General features: G+C 40.5%; 2 protein-coding genes across 2 annotated transcripts; both read right to left on the bottom strand.

Annotated features, from left to right (window-relative positions):
• Positions 1-1,748: 1,748 nt before the first annotated feature.
• LOC147800226 (uncharacterized) lies at positions 1,749-3,889 on the bottom strand. The gene has a single exon (XM_087140084.1). It carries the CDS (start codon positions 3,234-3,236, stop codon positions 2,286-2,288), a length of 951 nt encoding a protein of 316 aa, XP_086996210.1. The 5' UTR covers positions 3,237-3,889; the 3' UTR covers positions 1,749-2,285.
• Positions 3,890-13,167: 9,278 nt separating this feature from the next.
• LOC147800225 (5-hydroxytryptamine receptor 1B-like) lies at positions 13,168-17,406 on the bottom strand. The gene has a single exon (XM_087147486.1). It carries the CDS (start codon positions 17,317-17,319, stop codon positions 16,204-16,206), a length of 1,116 nt encoding a protein of 371 aa, XP_087003612.1. The 5' UTR covers positions 17,320-17,406; the 3' UTR covers positions 13,168-16,203.
• Between the last annotated feature and the right edge of the window lie 75 nt (positions 17,407-17,481).

Raw genomic sequence — 17,481 nt, 5'->3', positions numbered from 1 at the left:
TGCGTGTGCCATGGCCCTTTTGCTTTTGCCGTGACCCTTTTCGCCAAGTGGTCGCCCTAATATGATGTACTACATGCCTGAACTGTACGGCACCATTGACTACTTGTGTCCGATGTCGGACAGAAACATTCAAGCATGTCAAGACGAATGTGCATTCAGATCCAAGGTTCCATGTGACATGGATGTGTATGAAATGTGCTGTCGTTTGATCAGTGACAATCGGTATCAATTTCCCCAAAACTCGGAGTCGGCTTTGGACTTGTACATTGAAATAAGGCCAGAGATCCTCACAATGATGTAACTCTTCCTAACTTAATCAACACTCCTACATGCTTCAAACGTCTTTTTTGGATGTTCAAAGTGTCTCTGTACAACCATTCTTATCGCATGCCAATATTGTCAAAACTGTTAATGCACACTGCGGATGCATTGGATAAACATACGAACCGATTCAGAAAAAATATTTCTTGAAGTTGGCAATCATTCTAAACATATTTTGGGTCGATTTTACAAGAGAACAAAAATTTCGATCTTGCACTTGTAGTAAAAAATCATTAGTTACACTTATACTTTGTTGATCCTTGAACGAAAGAGTAGTGTATATACATAAACCAAACGGTGGTGCTATGTTGACTTTGCCCATGTACAAGCAATGTTCCATTATTTTGTTGAAAATTGGTTTTAGATGCATTTCTGGGATAGTATGGTGGCATTGAAAATGGTGGTCCTGGAGGGACATTGCATATCGCAAATATCTTTCCAAATATTTGCAATAACATTTGCGATGTCATTGCACATTAATCACAAGTAAATTGCAAAGATATTTGTGAAATGCTCATATCGAAATTGTAGTTGAAATTCCACAAGAGTGTAATGAACATCACTCTGACAAAAAATACAATGGCCAACTAGGAACGATGTAATTATCGGTAATCATCAAGCTCAAATATCAATAATGCCACAAAATTATAGTTAACATTAACTAATCAACATAATTAAGAATGCTGAAGCCTTTCAAACCTATAAAATGACAACAGAACCAGCACACTGTTTTTGAGAAGTTATCACATAATTATAGCACCAATTTTAGTAACATTGTTTCTTGCTCCAATTTTCAACTCACTGATCGTGATCAAATTACAGCATAAAGGAAACGAACATGGCAAATTGTTCTTCATGTCCTCCTTGTGTAAGTTGGGAAGCAAAACCAAAATGAAAAAATACAAATAAAAACTTGGAAATGACGATTTCTGCATAAATTTGCCATTGGAACAACACTGGTTCATGTTTACTCAAACTTTGTAAACTTAATGGCTAGAATATCCTCTCCACATTTCGGTCATCCATGTACCATTTTTAAATTAAAACCAAATTGCAGACCAAAAAAGTCCAATTAAACAATAACTACAATTAAATGTCCATTTCAATTTCTGTTTCAATACAGAATTAACACAAAAGTTACAACAATAAAACAACTGGCATGTATATTCGCTTCCTAAATGCTCATACTTTTAACCTTCTGGGCAGAATTTTGTGTACTGGTGTACAATGTGAAATCAAAATAGTAGAATTTGGGTTTAACATATTTTTTCTATGTTGTAAACAAATTGAACTATAAGTTAGAAAACTGGAGATATATAGTATACTTTTTCTTTAAGAGTTTGTAAGAACAAAATAACAGCTGTTTCCATTGGTGCAATTTGCAACTTACTGGTCAGAATATTATGAAATAAAATGAAAACACGACATTATGGTCATCTTCAAATTTACTTTGATCAAATAAAAATATACTTGTAGAGAAGCTAAATTAAAGTATACAAGAAATAATGATAAAATGTTTATTGATGATTTGCTTCATCAGCACGTGACAGAACAGCTGCTTAATATTAAAAGCATGTATAGTCTTCTTGCAATTTACTTTTTTCACGAAACATTCTTCACATGCGCCAAAAATGAAATTAGACTTGGGTTTCCTTAAATTAATTAATAGTTTCTTTGTCGGAAATCGTAATGATACTACATGTATTGGAATCCATATTAACTTGTGTAGCTCAGCATGTTTGTCACCTTTCTACAGTTACACTGTAAAAGAAATATAGACGTCCACAGACTATGTACCATAACTCAGAAAAGGCATCTTCTAAAAAATATTAAAAACTTTTAAACAAAACAAGTTTTGAATTTACAACAGGGAAACAGCAAACTTTTTCAGATGAATTGTCATTTTTAAACTAACTCAAAGTAACAGAAATACCAGTGCGCGGCTTGGTCTATGGTTGTTGCCTTTATATTATGTCCATCTTGAGATAGTTGCTCTCCAGGATGCATATGAACTCCTTTCGCAATTCTTGGTAGCTGCCATAGGTGGAAGGGATCTCAAGCACAGGCCCACATGTGTGAGCCTGGGGTGCCCTACCAAGTCCCCTCATTCTATTGAATGTAACTGAGATGGACTGTGTGCCAAGTATTTCAGCCCCTGTGACATGACGAAGAAACTTCTTGAGCATAGGGGCGTCAAGTCCTCTGATAAACTGCTTTAGGTATGACAAAGCCGCTGCTTCCTCACTGTTTGATGGATTTGCATCAAGGAGCCTGATAACATTGCGTGTTGTTGGCTTCTTGCTGTCGTACATCTGGCATATGGCATCTGGATTGGGCAGAAGAAGTTCCAATTTTGCTCTTGCAGAGGTGGCCATGGCATCAAGGGGAAATTTTGGCTCCTGAATCAGTTCTTTTCGTGCGATCTTAATAAACATCGGTTTGACTTCATCGCCCGATGGGACTGAGTGACAATTAACTCGAGACAACAGACCAAGGTAATCGTCCTGCTCATCCTCATCCAGATCTTCGCCGCGCAGAACTTTGTCTACCAATTGTCGGTCTGCGTCACAGAGATACATTCTCAAGGATTCCATGAGACAAGTAGGAGTCACGGAATGTTCACCGTTGATTAAAGCCACTGAGAAAGCATAGGACAACTTAAGTGGATAGACGCCAGTATCCTTGTAGCCCTTGAGAAGGATCCTCCCTACAGCTTGCCATTCGTCCGTATTATAGTCAGAGAATATCGACGGAACCCTTTCCTCTTCTCCGCACGTGTAAGACATAAAGAACTCCTTCCAAAAGGCGGAATAGGCTTCCCGTGACAAGCCCTGATTGTCTGCTCCGGCTTCATCTACAAACTGCACCTTGATGGGCACTTCTACAATAGCTGGATCCATAAATACAGCCGTCATGTCTTGTAGAATACAAGATCGACGTATGGTGACGACTGTCGCTTTGACCTCACCTGCTGGTGGAGTTGGTGATCGAGGTGAATTATGTGGTGACGGAAGATCTGGAGTGGAAACTGTAAGATCAGTTGGTTGATGATCACGAATTTCGTCAATACTGGGGAAAACCAGGTTTGTCAGACTGTTTGTGTCCAGGTCAAAGGTGTCATAAACGACCGTTTCTTCTAACTGCTCAAAGGTTGAAGGTCCAGCGATTGACCGACCAAACGCTATTTCGGGGTCAGGTGAACTACCGAAGACTGTCGGAATTCAGGACGCCAGCGTCGTATATGGTGCTATCGGTGCTATCAGTGAGTTGCTCCACGTCATCAGTTGAAGCGCCATGCTGTTGTGAATCAAGAGTGGATCCTGCACCATCTTCCACATCAAGAGTGGACTTCTTCGACTGACCTTGCAGGTTCTTTCGTCGTTTAACCCGCGGTGAGCATTCCCTCAAGGGATTTTTGGAGGTGGCAGAATCGTCTTGGTTTTCCTCGCTATCAGTTGATGAAGAACACGCTCGAATGCGCTTGGTGGCAAGGTACAGCCTCAGCATTTTACACTTTTGAGATTGATACATCTCTTCCACCGTGGTACTTCCATCTAAAGCAACATGGGACGCGTCTGTTGAAGTAGTTGTATTCTGAAAGTTTACCACGTCTGTTTTTTCCAGAAGGAAAAAAACCACCCCTTCACCTGCTTTCCGATATTGTCTAGAGTTTGGTCAACTTGAAATGCTTCATGCCTGGTACCGCCACCAGATGGCGCCTTCACTTGCTTGTAGCCTTGTGTGGACTCATCATAATCCAACCAACCAATTTCAACACGTCTTGATTTTTTCTTTGCGTTTTGGTTTCCTTGCTGACTTCTCGATCTGGAGTCATGTTCCGCCCCTCCTTTCTTGACTTTCCTTTTTAGCCTTTCAATAAGACTCGACCTTTTCCCTCCAATTTCGTCACAGGTGCTCGATGACGCAGTAGACTCTGTATCTGTGCTTGCTTTGACGAAAGCCGCCACAGCCACTCTATCCCCATACTTGGGAATATACTTCTCCAGTGCGGAATCGTCCATTATACCGACAACATCGGTATCTATCTGCATAGAGAAAAAACATAAACATCAACTCATAAAAGAAGATGCATTGTCCGATTTCAGCTCGAATATGCCGAGAAATGGATTTTAAAGTTGAATTGATAAATTTGCAGGATTGCCTATGTTATAATCTTTAAATGAGGCATAGCTCGAAAAATCCACCAACTGGAAGTTATTAATTGATTTGTGTCTAATTGCAATTTTTGACATATTTCAAAAATCAAAATTTGACCCAAATTCATTAATAAATTCCCCTCGGTCGATTTTTCTGCGCTAGACATCATTTAGAAGCTTATAACTTATGCAATCTTACAAAATTATCAATTACACTTTATGATCAAGTTTTCAGCATAAATTCTTGCTGAAATCGGACAATGCATCTCTTACATTCGTATCTGGTGTCGTATTAAAGCATCCATATTGGCCCTATAAATGAAGTGTATTTTGATGTAATTAATTCGTTGGGGGTATAAATTCAGTCAGCCGGATGGCTGGTCTTTTCCCTGATCCAACAATACCCCGTGCCATCTATTGGCTCAAAATCAGTCCAGACCTATTCCTTTCTCTGCCTCAGATATAAGCCACATTTCATTAATGAAAATTGTGTTTGCAGACGTGAGACTCCGATCTTATAATTAATATCTTCTCCCCGATGCAAAAACCATCTAAAATACCTTTGTGTCAAGTCTTGTCTCAGTTTTGTTGACAGTATGAAAGAAGCTGGGCCAGACATAACTATAAATTCAAAGATGCATTACCTTATCTTCTTCCATTCGTTTGATTGTTTCCTCATCCATGCCTCGTTTCTTCAAAAACAAACGCAGTTTTTCGTTCATGCCTTGTTTGGGAACAAAATACAACTTGTCACTTACAAATTAGAAAATCTAGAAGTTGTTGAATTGGAAGACAAACAAAGCAGCAAGTTTGGTAAATATGACACTACGCAAACTTTTCAAATTAACGAAAAAAAAAACAGCGAGTTGACATTCTTATAAAGAGAAATAGCGAACCCAACTTTCCTCCACTTCATATATTCAGCCTATCATTACAACAGCCATTTATCTGTAGGCTGTACTGCAAGTCGACATGCACAGCACGTGCAAAGGGTTGTTTACCGAAAAACACCGAAGAGCAAACTGTGGTACACCCAAAGAAGTCTATGGGTACACCACCTACCTGATAACACCACCTCTATGGCTACACCACTTTAATGCGGCACTGCAAAATTTATACATTGTACAAGTTTCAGCGAGGAGCTTTGAAAACGCTGTTCAGTGAGGAATGCTAAATGTATAAGGTTTCATCACTTACCTTGGACGTATTGCCGCTTTTTCCAGGAACATCGATTCGATTTGCCACGGCAGTACAAAGAAAATGCTACAGATATTTCGAGTGAACGAAATCATTATTTCGAATGAACGAAATCATTATTTCGAGGGAACGAAATGCAATAATTCGAGGGAACGAAATCTTGTTTTTCGAGGGAACGAAATATTATTTCGAGGGAACGAAATAATATTTCGAGGGAACGAAATAACATTTCGAGGGAACGAAATAATATTTCGAGGGAACGAAATGATTTCGAGGGAACGAAATAATAATTCGAGGGAACGAAATAATAATTCGAGGGAACGAAATAATATTTCAAGGGAACGAAATATTATTTCGAGGGAACGAAATAAAAAAAAATCTCATAATTTTATGCCCCTTTAGAGGCTCCGTATACATAAGAGTTAGCTTAAGGAGAAAAGAGATTTTTCCCTAACACAGCTTCGTAGTTTGCCGATGGTTTTAAGAACGGCGTCTTTCCTGAAATTGTCTTGCCCCATCGGTGCTGATCCGTAAGAGCTGTTTTTGCCAATCACAGAAACTATGGCTGGCTGCAGGTATAAAACCAAAAGAATAATTTTAGGAGTTTTGAATATATTATGCAAATAATAAAACATGGAATGATACATGCCAGTATTTAAAACTAAGCATAAATGCCTCTCGGTGTAAAACTGATGGTTCAAAATATGCATTTTGACACTACGATTTTGCAAATTGAGACTGAATTTTCTTCTTTAGCAATCCATAAAAAATGGCAGTCCGTGTATATAAACAAAAGAAAGATCTATTGACATTTGATCTCTCAAATTTTCCCTGCTTGACATGACATCAAAAATGTCCTTTGCTCCACACAAGGACAATTTTGAATGTTTAAAGCCCAAGGGAAATTGTTTTTGTACATTGAAGAAGAGTATGAAGATGCACAAAAAGAGCTGCGTCGAAAAAAACCTTATCACCTGGACCTTTTAACTTTCAGGCTGCATTGTGTCTCAGCTTGAGGAGACATCAAGGCTTTTTCTATCAGGCTCCAAAGCACGAGGAAAAATGAAAATGGACGTTCGACAACAAAAATACTTGGCAATTCTTTACCTTCGACAAAAACTGTCTCATGGTTGACCGTGGAAAGCTCTAAAACGCTGCTGATGTCTAAGGGAGTCCCCAAAGACGAGGGATTCATTCCAATTTTAACAGCTAAGTAAGTCGAACACTGTCCTTCATTTGTACTCAGTTCTTCCTTCTTTTTATATCTTGAAGAAAGAAGATCTATTATGGTAATCCCTCCATCTTTCTACTCTTGGAAAACCATGGAAACAACTTATCATGCAGGTTTAGCCTTCAGTAATTTTCGGAAACCATGGTGACACCATGCACAGTTTATTGATGCAGAAACATATCTTGGAAAACGAAAATAAAGTGGTATACAAATCTTATAACGAAACGGGTAACTAAAAATTGTACTACGCTCCGTATATCACACGGAAAAACTTCGAGACATGCCAAAAGGGTCTTCGGTTCATGTGCAAACGGGGGCCTTTGTGCCTGTTTCATTCTTAAAAGGGTTGTATAAAATTGTTTGAAAAAAGAAAAAAAACTCATTAAAACCTTACTCGTCACACTCCCGATACAGGAAATAAAAACCGTTTGCCAATAGGAAAGTAAAGGGTGTATTCCAAAATGTCGTGTAATAAAAACCCTCTCTGGCTGGCCGTGCACAGCAAACCGTTTCCGTGCTCACAGCGAGCCTTTTTAATCAATCGCAGTTCCTCCTATTTCAGTATGACTTTACATACACCCTTGAGGGTTAGGGTAAACTTCGATTGGCCACCTGGTATCGCCTACCTGTGACTTTAATAACTGATTTTGCAGTGAAAGGGTAATTGGAGTAGGAAGCTAAATCCATCCTCCATGGACTCCCCGAAAACTAGCCGCGCTTGCGAAGTGGCTATTGTTGCTGGCATCTACACTATAATTTTTGCAAGGGCCCATGGGCGCCGCCATCTTGCCCGAATCTCTGCTCCCGAATCGCGCCCCTTTCGCGTCCATCCATTGGTCGGGCCGTCGGTCGTCATGTGACGCTCTTTGCCATTGGATGCGGGCGTGCGCCATCTTGCCCGGATGGGCCCGATCGCCCTCCCGAACCGTGCCTGTGTCGCGCTCGTCCATAGTGGCCGCCGGGTGGCCGTATCGAACGGTCTTTGCCATTGGGCGTGTGTGCGATGATCCCGATGCGGGTCTTCCTGCGGTTTAGCCGAGTACCGACGGCGCGGCGGCGATCTGGGGTGGCGTGCGTTGGTTCTCCGACAGCTCCCTTATTTTCCTCTCGTATGTTCGGTCCCCATAGACGGTACATGCATTTAGTTTGTGTATCTGCGCATGCGCAATAGTGACATAATGGTCGTTGGCCTAAGGGTGCACCCTCGTAATTAGGCCAGAAATATGTCCGCCGAGCTCATTAATAAAAGTTATACACTCAAAATATTCTATATTAGAGGGCCATGGAACTGAGGAATTGAAGAAATATGAGACTGGTCCTGTGGGCCGGACTCGGGGCTTTCAATTCTGAGCAATTTGGATGCATTTTGGTTTGAAAGTGGAACTATTTGAGCCATTTTGCCGAGGGAGGGTTTTTCAAAATGGCTACTTTTCTGGACAGGGACATTTTCTGCATTTTAGGGTCTGCTTCTGATGAAAATTTCTCAAAAATTCTTTGGTCAACCCCCCGAAAATTGAAAGGAAAATGAAAGAGGACATGTGGAACATCATTTTTCTGTGCAGCCTGAACACCTGTGAGAGTTGTGAGTATTTTTAAAATATTAGTGAAGTATGGGGATTTATCACTGCTGTCTATGGGAATTTATTTGTAGTGGTGCACCCCCTAAAAAATTATTCCAGCAGACGAGGCGCATCGGTTGTGACCCTTGTGAAGGATTTATACCGCCCTTTCCCTTGAAGACCTCGTGTGTGAATAAATTGCCAAAATTGGCAAAAATTTGCAGAAAATGGATTTGTATAGTGTGCAACTTAGCAAGGGACTTCGAGTGTTCAAATTCTAATCGGTGTGGAAAACAGGGGCAAACAACTTTATCTGAGCTTGATGTTGATCGATTACTTTTGGGGTTCACCTGCCCGAATGAAGAGCCATTTTACTGGCTTCTGTTGCTACAGTGGATTCAGTGCGCATGCGCACAACTAAGTGAGAGGCATGAACATACACGTCCTTTTGGTGGTGATGTAGTACCCGCTGGGACATTCCGGCCTGATTGGTCCCTGGAAAACGTATTTTTTATTTACACCGTAGATGACTGGGCATTTCTGTGGTGGTGCCAATTCGCGCATGAAAAGAGACTATGTGCTCAACACGTACACTAGCTCATGGGATTTAACGTGGGGGCGGAAATATGATATAATTGTTAAGACAGTCTAAAGGCTTAGCTTTCAACGCATCTCACAAAAAACTGGAAGACGTCTAAGCTTCATATGCTGCTAAATGTCACGTGAGAGCTCCGCCAGGAATCGTGGTAGGCCTACGCAATGCAAAAACGTGAACAAACCAAACGTAACTTTACGACCGAAATACGAGGCTCATGACGAGTAAAATTTTTATTGAGTCTTTCGACGGTTTCCCTTCTTCCATGATTCAAATACATACAGGCAGTGGCGCACCAAGGATTCGAACTTTTGATATCATTCTTTGCTGTGCTATACAGTGCACAGCTAGCAGTAATAAGTTTTGATATTGGGAGTCTTTTACCATAGGTATATGAAGCATTATTGACGCACTTTGCTCCAAAGCCACAAGCTGTCTGCCTGTTCGACTATGTAAGCTGAACAAGCCTAGAGGAAACGACGCAGACGAGGTTACAATCAAGGCTTCAAGACCAACATGAACATGTTTCAAGTAAAATATTTTGAAATTTTTTTTTTTTATATAATACAAAAGACACAAAATGAAATGAGACGAAAAGGGTGGAAATCTCATTCTGCTTGAAAACAATCCTCATTAATGACCCACCTAAATTGTTCATAATATTTGTTACATCGCACCTATATTTTATATCCCTCCCCCGAAAAATAATAATGCTAAAAAACATTGCGTGAGTACGGAGCCCCTACGGGGACACGCACTATGAGGATTTTTTTTGTTCCCTCGAAATCATTTCGTTCCCACGAAATATTATTTCGTTCCCTCGAATTATTATTTTGTTCTCTCGAAATCACTTCGTTCCCTCGAAATAAGATATTTCGTTCCCTCGAAATAAGATATTTCGTTCCCTCGTAATATGATTTCGTTCCCTCGAAATATTGATTTCGTCCCCTCAAAATAATGATTTCGTCCCTTCCAAACAGCATGAAGAGGCGTGACTTTTCAAGCAAGCTCTCGAATTCCTCCAAGTTTCGCCTACTACTTCTATAGTAAGGTAGGTCAAACGATGTTTTGTGATGTAGTTTTCACGAATTATATTATTGATTCCAAACAATCAGTCACATTGTCATTGGGGCCTTGTGGAAGTCAGGATAATCCGTCATAACGTAATGCTGCACCTTGTGAAACCGAATACCAAATCCCCAACATTTGACCAGATTTGTTTGTTTTCATAATATACTTCCGATTTATTCTTTTAACAGGTAAACGCAGGAGTTCAGAAACAACTTTAAAAAATGATCAAAGATGATATTTGTGAGGCGATTAAGGTATACTTTTATATCGGTTTATTGTACCGAGACATTGTCAGGATACTTGCATTTGAACATGGTGTAGTATTAGGCTTATCAGAATTATTTGCCATCATGTCGCAAGAGAATTCCAACGAGGATGCTGAAGTTCTTTTCGAGAAAGTTAAAACCCATTTTGATGACAGATTTAACCGCATGCAAAATCAGAAACCGCAAAAGGCACTTGATTTAGAAGATCTACACTCTAAAAACTGCCGGGTCAGATTGACCCAGAGTTGGGTCCCATTCGGTATGACCCTTTTCTGGGTCAAAATATGACCCTTTTCGGTCATATTTGTCCCTTTCCGGGTCATAATTTGACCCGAAAAGGGTTACACCGAATGGGACCCAATTCTGGGTGAATCTGATCGACCAGGACGTTTTTAGAGTGTAAAGAACAAACTGCTAGCTAAAGACCTTAAGAGACCGGGAAACGTGGCACAATTCGAGGTTTATAGCCGGCTCGAAGTTCTTCTTGATAAGATCAAGATAGCAGTAAAAAATCTGTCAGATAGATCAGGCAATTAAGGCCATACAAGAGGCTGAAGAGGTTATCAAGGATACAGTCCTAATTGCCGATTGCCGATGAAAGTCTTGCAGGCTGGACGACAATACAACACCTCGAGAAGTCTTCTAGAGAGGACTTTACTGCAGAAGAAAGGAAGCGTGTCAAAACGGCAGAGGACTCGAGACGCCATCAAAGATCTCGAGAGCCGTAAGAAATTCAAGTCAGCCAAACACCCTTCAGATGGGAATTCGACTTTTTCTCTTCGTTACGGTTCTCCTTACGACACATCTGTTTCCTTTCGAGGTAATTTCTATCGCTCTGATCTCTTTCTTCCCCCCTTCCAAAAAATAAAAATTTGACGCTTTCTTCAGGTTCACCTACGATACACCTGCATTCCAATGCTGCTATCATAATAAAACCTGAGATACAAAATATAGCCTTGTCTTTGTTTATTGATTGCCCCATAAGAATGAAACTTTTTTTCATGCGGATGAGCGCAGCGAAGTAGCATGAAATTACACTGGAATGGACCCCTGTGCAAGGAGTCTTTCTTTTATCGTTGGAAAGGGGGACGTACGAAAATGTGTCGAAACGTTGCATTCTATTTATATTCAGCTCGATTAATCGTTCCTATCCTAAGAACGCTAAGTAGAACAGGGCACCCAGTAGAATTTAATCCTGCCAACCTTGAGTGGCCTGGCACAACTGAAATATTTCCAAAAGAAGGCATGAGTTGCTGTCATACTGCTTCCTATTTCTCAAATGCCTTTTTTGTGCACACTTCACTGGGCCACTCCCCGCGCAAAGTAGTTAGAGGTACATGCATTAACTCTGGCCCCAAGAAATGCTTCTGGGCGTGTTCTCGTGACCGTGATCAGAAACATGTTTGGGTCGGTGGTTCACAACATCGGTACGGCCCTTTGAACGTCATTGCTCCAACCGGGACGAGTGCCAACAGTAGGAATCGGTCCATCGCCAGCCAACATATCCGAAAACTACCTGGTAATATTTGATGAGCTCCAAAATAAGTGAACTCTGTATCTCCCCAAGTTGTTATTACATGTAGCGAATCAAAATGACTACATTTCTCCCAGATTGTAAAGAGACAGAGCAGTAGTAAGAAGCTTCCCAAATATTGAGTGGAAATGGCTTTATTTTCAACAATGGCGTATGCAATCTGGCACTGATTCTCGCGGTTGATGAAACCATTTTTTGGTTGTGCGTTTTGTGCAGCCTCCTTGCTGGCTGCTGCTTTGAAGTTCCATGTTTCTGGTTAGGGGTCGCGAAAAGATGCCCAACATTTTAACGTTCCTAGCACACGCCCCAGAACAAATGTGAGCAAAGTATGGTACACATATTTGATGAGTTCGGGCAGCTTGTTCTCGTATGTTCACGAATAGCTCGATTGGATGTTCGTAGGTTGGCCGCTAGAACGCCGAGAACGTACTCCCGGTTGTCGCTGGTAGTTAGTGGCAAGTAACATGGCGGCGTCCATATACGCTCTTCGAGGGTTAATGTTTGGATTCAATTCTGTTTAAAAAGGACCATTCATCTATCTATTATGAAAAATAGTAATGTTAATTTTTTGCAAATTTTCCATTGTCTCGGGCTTTGTGAGCCATCTCACTAATTTTTGAGGCAGTTCAAAAATCAAAATCTCACGAGTTTTTCCTTGTGTTTTTGCAAAACCCCGACAAGGGGGTAGTGCGTGAAGCTGTTCCGGGAACAGTGTTCTTGGGTCGTGTTCCCGCCGTTCGAGCGCAAGAACAACTTGAAGAAACGGGTCAAGAACAGGGCGCCCGAACTCATCATTCTTTATGTCATACAGGCCTTTAGGCAATAAAAAGAAATTAGATGTGATTGAACATGTGCCGTATTTATAGCAAAATTTCAAAAGAAAGACCTGCGGGTACGAACTTTGGCTTCCGTGTGAAGCCACTGCGTTAGTATAAAACAGAGAGAAGCTGAGATCTGACGCGGCATGTCTCACCTCAATCGGACACATCGCCATTCACCACATCTTTAGAGCTTGTGAATATACATGAATGTATACCGATTGGCTTTATCAGGGGAGAATTCACATTTTCCAGCGTTTGCAGAATCGAAACCCCCTCGATTAATTTCTGTCTTCTACCGACAGTTGATTTAGAGACGGTTTGAGGGTCCAAAATTTAAAAAATATCAGAATCTTCGCAAATGCAAAGAATTTGATGCACAACCACGCACTTTAATACCAACGCACCACAATCAAGAACACAGGTTTTATTCGATGTTTTTAGATTACAATATTCAGTTTTGTGCCCCAGTATGAGTGATGTTAATCAACAAATTGCTCTAGTTTATGTACTCACACTTCACATTTTAATTTTTGTTTAAAACGACAGTGAACGATCTGTTTGCAATTATTTTGACGACAATGCTAAATGCTTTCCTTATATTTACCGACCTTTTTCTGACATATACTGTCACGGGCCTGGGGATTTAGGTACATTGTAACACATGAAGTTCTATAAAGATTAAAGCAACGGGTGGCAACGAGTGTAAGTGACAATTAATCATTATACATCCACATCAAACACGCTTCTGGCCACAAAATTCAAAAACCAAACTAAATTTCCAACTCATCTATCATCAACAAATCCAATCGGAGCTACGAAATCACCGTCGACGTTTTACTTGCTTGATAATGTAAGATATATAGGCCCTAATAACGCACAATGCGTAAATGCATTTTTCTTTTTCCTGATTATTCTAAATGACGATATTCTATATAATGATGTTTTTATATTTGAGATAGGTCAGCCTAATTATCTATTCCGGATAAGCAAATTTAGCCGATTGTGTTGATTCTCTTTCATTTATTTATTTTGTGGGATGATCAAACCAATCGAAACTTAAACTAAGAGATTTAAACCAAGTAATGTAATTGAAATCATATATAGGCAGCTAATGGCCAATTTTAACTTTTAACTTCACAATACTGTTTAAGCTCAGGTGAAACAGATGTCGTATAAAACCTATTATACATGGTTTGGAAATTCGCATTTTCGTTACATCTAACCCACGACCGACCAAACTCGTTATTTTTCGTCTGCCACCTTGCTCCCCCGCTATAAACTTAAATAGAGGGATCCCAATACGACGCTTTTAGCGTCGATCTGCGCATTTCCGCGTTTGAAAACAAGCTGAATGTGTCAGCTTCAATGCTTAATACGATCAGACGATTGAAAGTAAGGAGTCAAAACACAAAATACATAAAGGTATATTAAATTCAGACTTTTCAAGCTGCACATTTTTGTGGAAGAGTCTTTCAGGATGACTCGACACGTGAAATCAAAAGGAAAAAAATGGTAATTTACCGCGAACTAATGTACCTGCAACGGCCGTGTATCTTATGCAGTGGGCGTGGTTTAAACTGAAGTGGGTTCACACTTACGAACCGGATACTGCATGTGCTGTGTCGACTCCGCGGGCGAGTGCGGCGAAGTTCAACACATCCAAATTTACTTTTTGATTTTTCTTTCAGATCCGGCCCCAGATAGCCTTAAGAATTTAAATGCTATGCTTTATAAAATTAGATGGAGGGGGGTGGACAGAGTTGCTAGGAATCAGATGATTCAAGATTATAAACATGACGGTGTCAAGACAGTTGATTTAAGTTTATACATTAAAGCTCTTAAGTGTACGTGGATCTGGGTTTCTTTGTCTTATAAGATTAGTGATATTCAGAATGTGTTGTTTATTGAACGTAGCCATTTTAGCATCACTTATTTTTTTCAGCAGGTAAAGTAGGCCCTATTCAAATCAGTTTTGGATTGACGTTTTTAAAGCTTGGTGCTATTTTGTTCAATGCCATGCCCCTAAAGGGCAGGATGTGCTTGAAAATGTTTGTGATACAACCATAGAATTATGATTGGCAATAAATGTATTTTTTATTAACACTGGGCAAAAAAGGAGTTAATTGCATAAGTGCTCGATAGTGAAGGTCACTTCTTAAGTCTAGATAACTTTACGCTAAAAATTGACACCAGGACCAACTTTTTGGAATACAGCGGAGTTAAATACTGTTCGAAAATCTTTTCGTAGCACATTGTCACTGTCAACTCTAATATATATTTTCCTTTAATTTCTTTTAATTTGCAGTTACTTTTGCTGGATAAAAAGGGTTCTACTCGTCTGTATTATATTCTCACCTCTGCAATGAAGGTTGTCCGTAGGTTTATTGATTGATGGGAAATGAAGCTGGCTTGTAATCTTTCTCTTACTGAATGATTGGAGTTATGCAGTTTGCCCTTTCAGTTTAATGTGATACCGTAATAAGGTTTCAATATAGACTTACAGAATTTTGGCCGTTAACTCTTATTTGTTTATAGTTGGTAAAAGAGATGATGACTTGTGTTCTTTTTGTCAAGCTGAGAGTGAAACCTTGATGCATCTCTTTTGTACTTGTGAGTTTTCCACCTCTTTTGGGAAACAGATCGGCGATTGACTTAAAATAACCTAAATATCGAAATGCTCTTGGGTAACAAAACTATCCTTGCGGAATTCCTAATAACTCCAGGAATGTACTCAATTTAATTCTTTTGCTTCGCTGCTTCTGTAAATTTTATAAGATGAAAATGAACGGGGGTAAACCATCATTTTGTTGTTTAAAAAGATTTAAAGAGATAGGCCTATTATGCCTTAGAAAGATTTATTTTCACCTCTAATGGAAATTCTGCTAAATTCAGTCCTAAATGGGGCCCTTTTTTCTTGGCTGTGCAATTGATTAATGTCTGGCTGTGTTTTGATTTATCTTCCTTGTTAAATATAATGTAATACACAAGAGAAAGTTGAATAGAAGGCCCTGAGTTGGGGAAGAAAAAAATACCCTTGATTACTTGGAACGAAAAAGAATAAATAGCATGTGCAATCTTCTCGAGACGAATTTTAAGTCAACTGTTTTGAACCTGAACGAAAAAAAGTAAACAAATGCGCGGGAAAACCCACATTAGCCCCGACATATAAGACATCTAGCTTCATATTTCCTCAACACTTGAAACAACCAACAACAATATCCAGCTAAATCTATCTATCCATTGCATCCATTAATCGTACACATTATGACTATATAAGGTTGGCGCAAAGTGGTACTTTTTGCAGTCCTATTTAGACTGTGCGCATGAATCTAACATGGGTCGAAATGTAACTTTGGTTTTAACTCTTGGTTTAACTTCCCTAACTTAAAAAAAAAAACAAACTGGAGGAAAAGAAGAAGTAAGTTCAAGGTGAAAATCATACTTTCCTTGCTTAGAGTGGGCGAATTGTCCTTAAGAGGCGGTGATTCCAGAAGCAAAAGATTTCTATTATACCCCGCCTGATCCTGGGACTTGTGGCAGCATAGATGAACGGGTTGATGGCTGAGTTGGCCCATACCATGTAGTACACGGTGTTCCACAGCAGCCAGCTAAATTTGATCTTCTCGACGACGAAAAGAAACTGCATGACGTAATAGGGGATCCAGCTGAGGGAAAACGTGCCTACGATAAGCGCAAGTGTGATGGCGGCCTTGCGGTGTTTTCTGTAGATCCTTCTGGTGCTCCAGGCCGCTTGCTCGGTAGAAGTACCCTGCAAATCTACGTTGGGTCCAGCTTGCAAGGCTGGGTCATTGCCACCTCCCGTAGCTACGCTGATGTGGGATGGTTCCACTGCTCCTGTGCGAACCAAACCTTTAGAACGCTGAAGAATATTGGAATACACCTTGACGTTAAGGTAAGCCAGGAACACTGCAGGCACAAGGAACCCAGTTACTATCTGGGCGATGTTATAGGACAGGATGTAGAGCACGCCGAAGTCGCAGGTTATCGAATAACTGATAACACCGTAGGCTCTTGAGTTAGGCCATACGTCATTGCCCAGAATTGGCAAAGCGTAAAACAGAAGAGAGAGAGTCCAAGTGAAAGCGACTAGGCCACAGGCCATTCTCATGCTCTGGTACTTCCGGTACTCGAGGTATTTGGTCACCAAGAAGTAGCGGTCAAGACTGATGAGTGTCACTGCGAAGGCGGCCTGCATGCACGCCGAATAATCCAAAATAATCCAGAAGGTGCACACGGCTCGCTGGAACGGCCAGTTGCCGGCATACCGCCAAAGATTGTTCAGTGTCAGAGAGTTGAGTCCCACGCACAAATCAGCACCGGCCAAGTTTAAGATGTAAATATTGGCAACGTTAGATCGCAATTGTTTATCACGGAGGACCACAGCAAAGACTAGAACGTTACCGGCCACAGCCAATATGCACATGAGCCATACAATGGTAGATATGACTATCTCAAGGGGTAAGGGGTGCGAGAACACGCCAATGAGACTGTAATCCGAAGTTGATGCTCCACTTTCCTCTAACAAGGTTTCCTCCGTGTTTGCCATCTCATCTAGAGATATTGAGCAGATGACGAGTGAATGTTGCTGTACTCCGGGGATGTCATTATTGATGCAGAGAATCTGGATGCAATTTTGCATTTCTACCCCTGGATACGATCTAATGGGTATCCGACGCATACTATCCGTATATGTAGTATTCTTGCCTAA

Source organism: Acanthaster planci, linkage group LG01 (genome assembly GCF_054643075.1).
Source record: "Acanthaster planci isolate LZ-2023a linkage group LG01, COTS_SCS, whole genome shotgun sequence".
In the NCBI taxonomy this organism is placed as follows: Eukaryota; Metazoa; Echinodermata; class Asteroidea; order Valvatida; family Acanthasteridae; genus Acanthaster; species Acanthaster planci.
The sequence above is the reverse complement of the archived record's forward strand: the minus strand, read 5'-3'. Positions and strand labels throughout refer to the sequence as shown.

Coding starts and splice junctions, on each gene's coding strand:
- LOC147800226 (XM_087140084.1), bottom strand. CDS start 3,236: ATGACGGCTGTATTTATGGATCCAGCTATTGTAGAAGTGCCCATCAAG.
- LOC147800225 (XM_087147486.1), bottom strand. CDS start 17,319: ATGGCAAACACGGAGGAAACCTTGTTAGAGGAAAGTGGAGCATCAACT.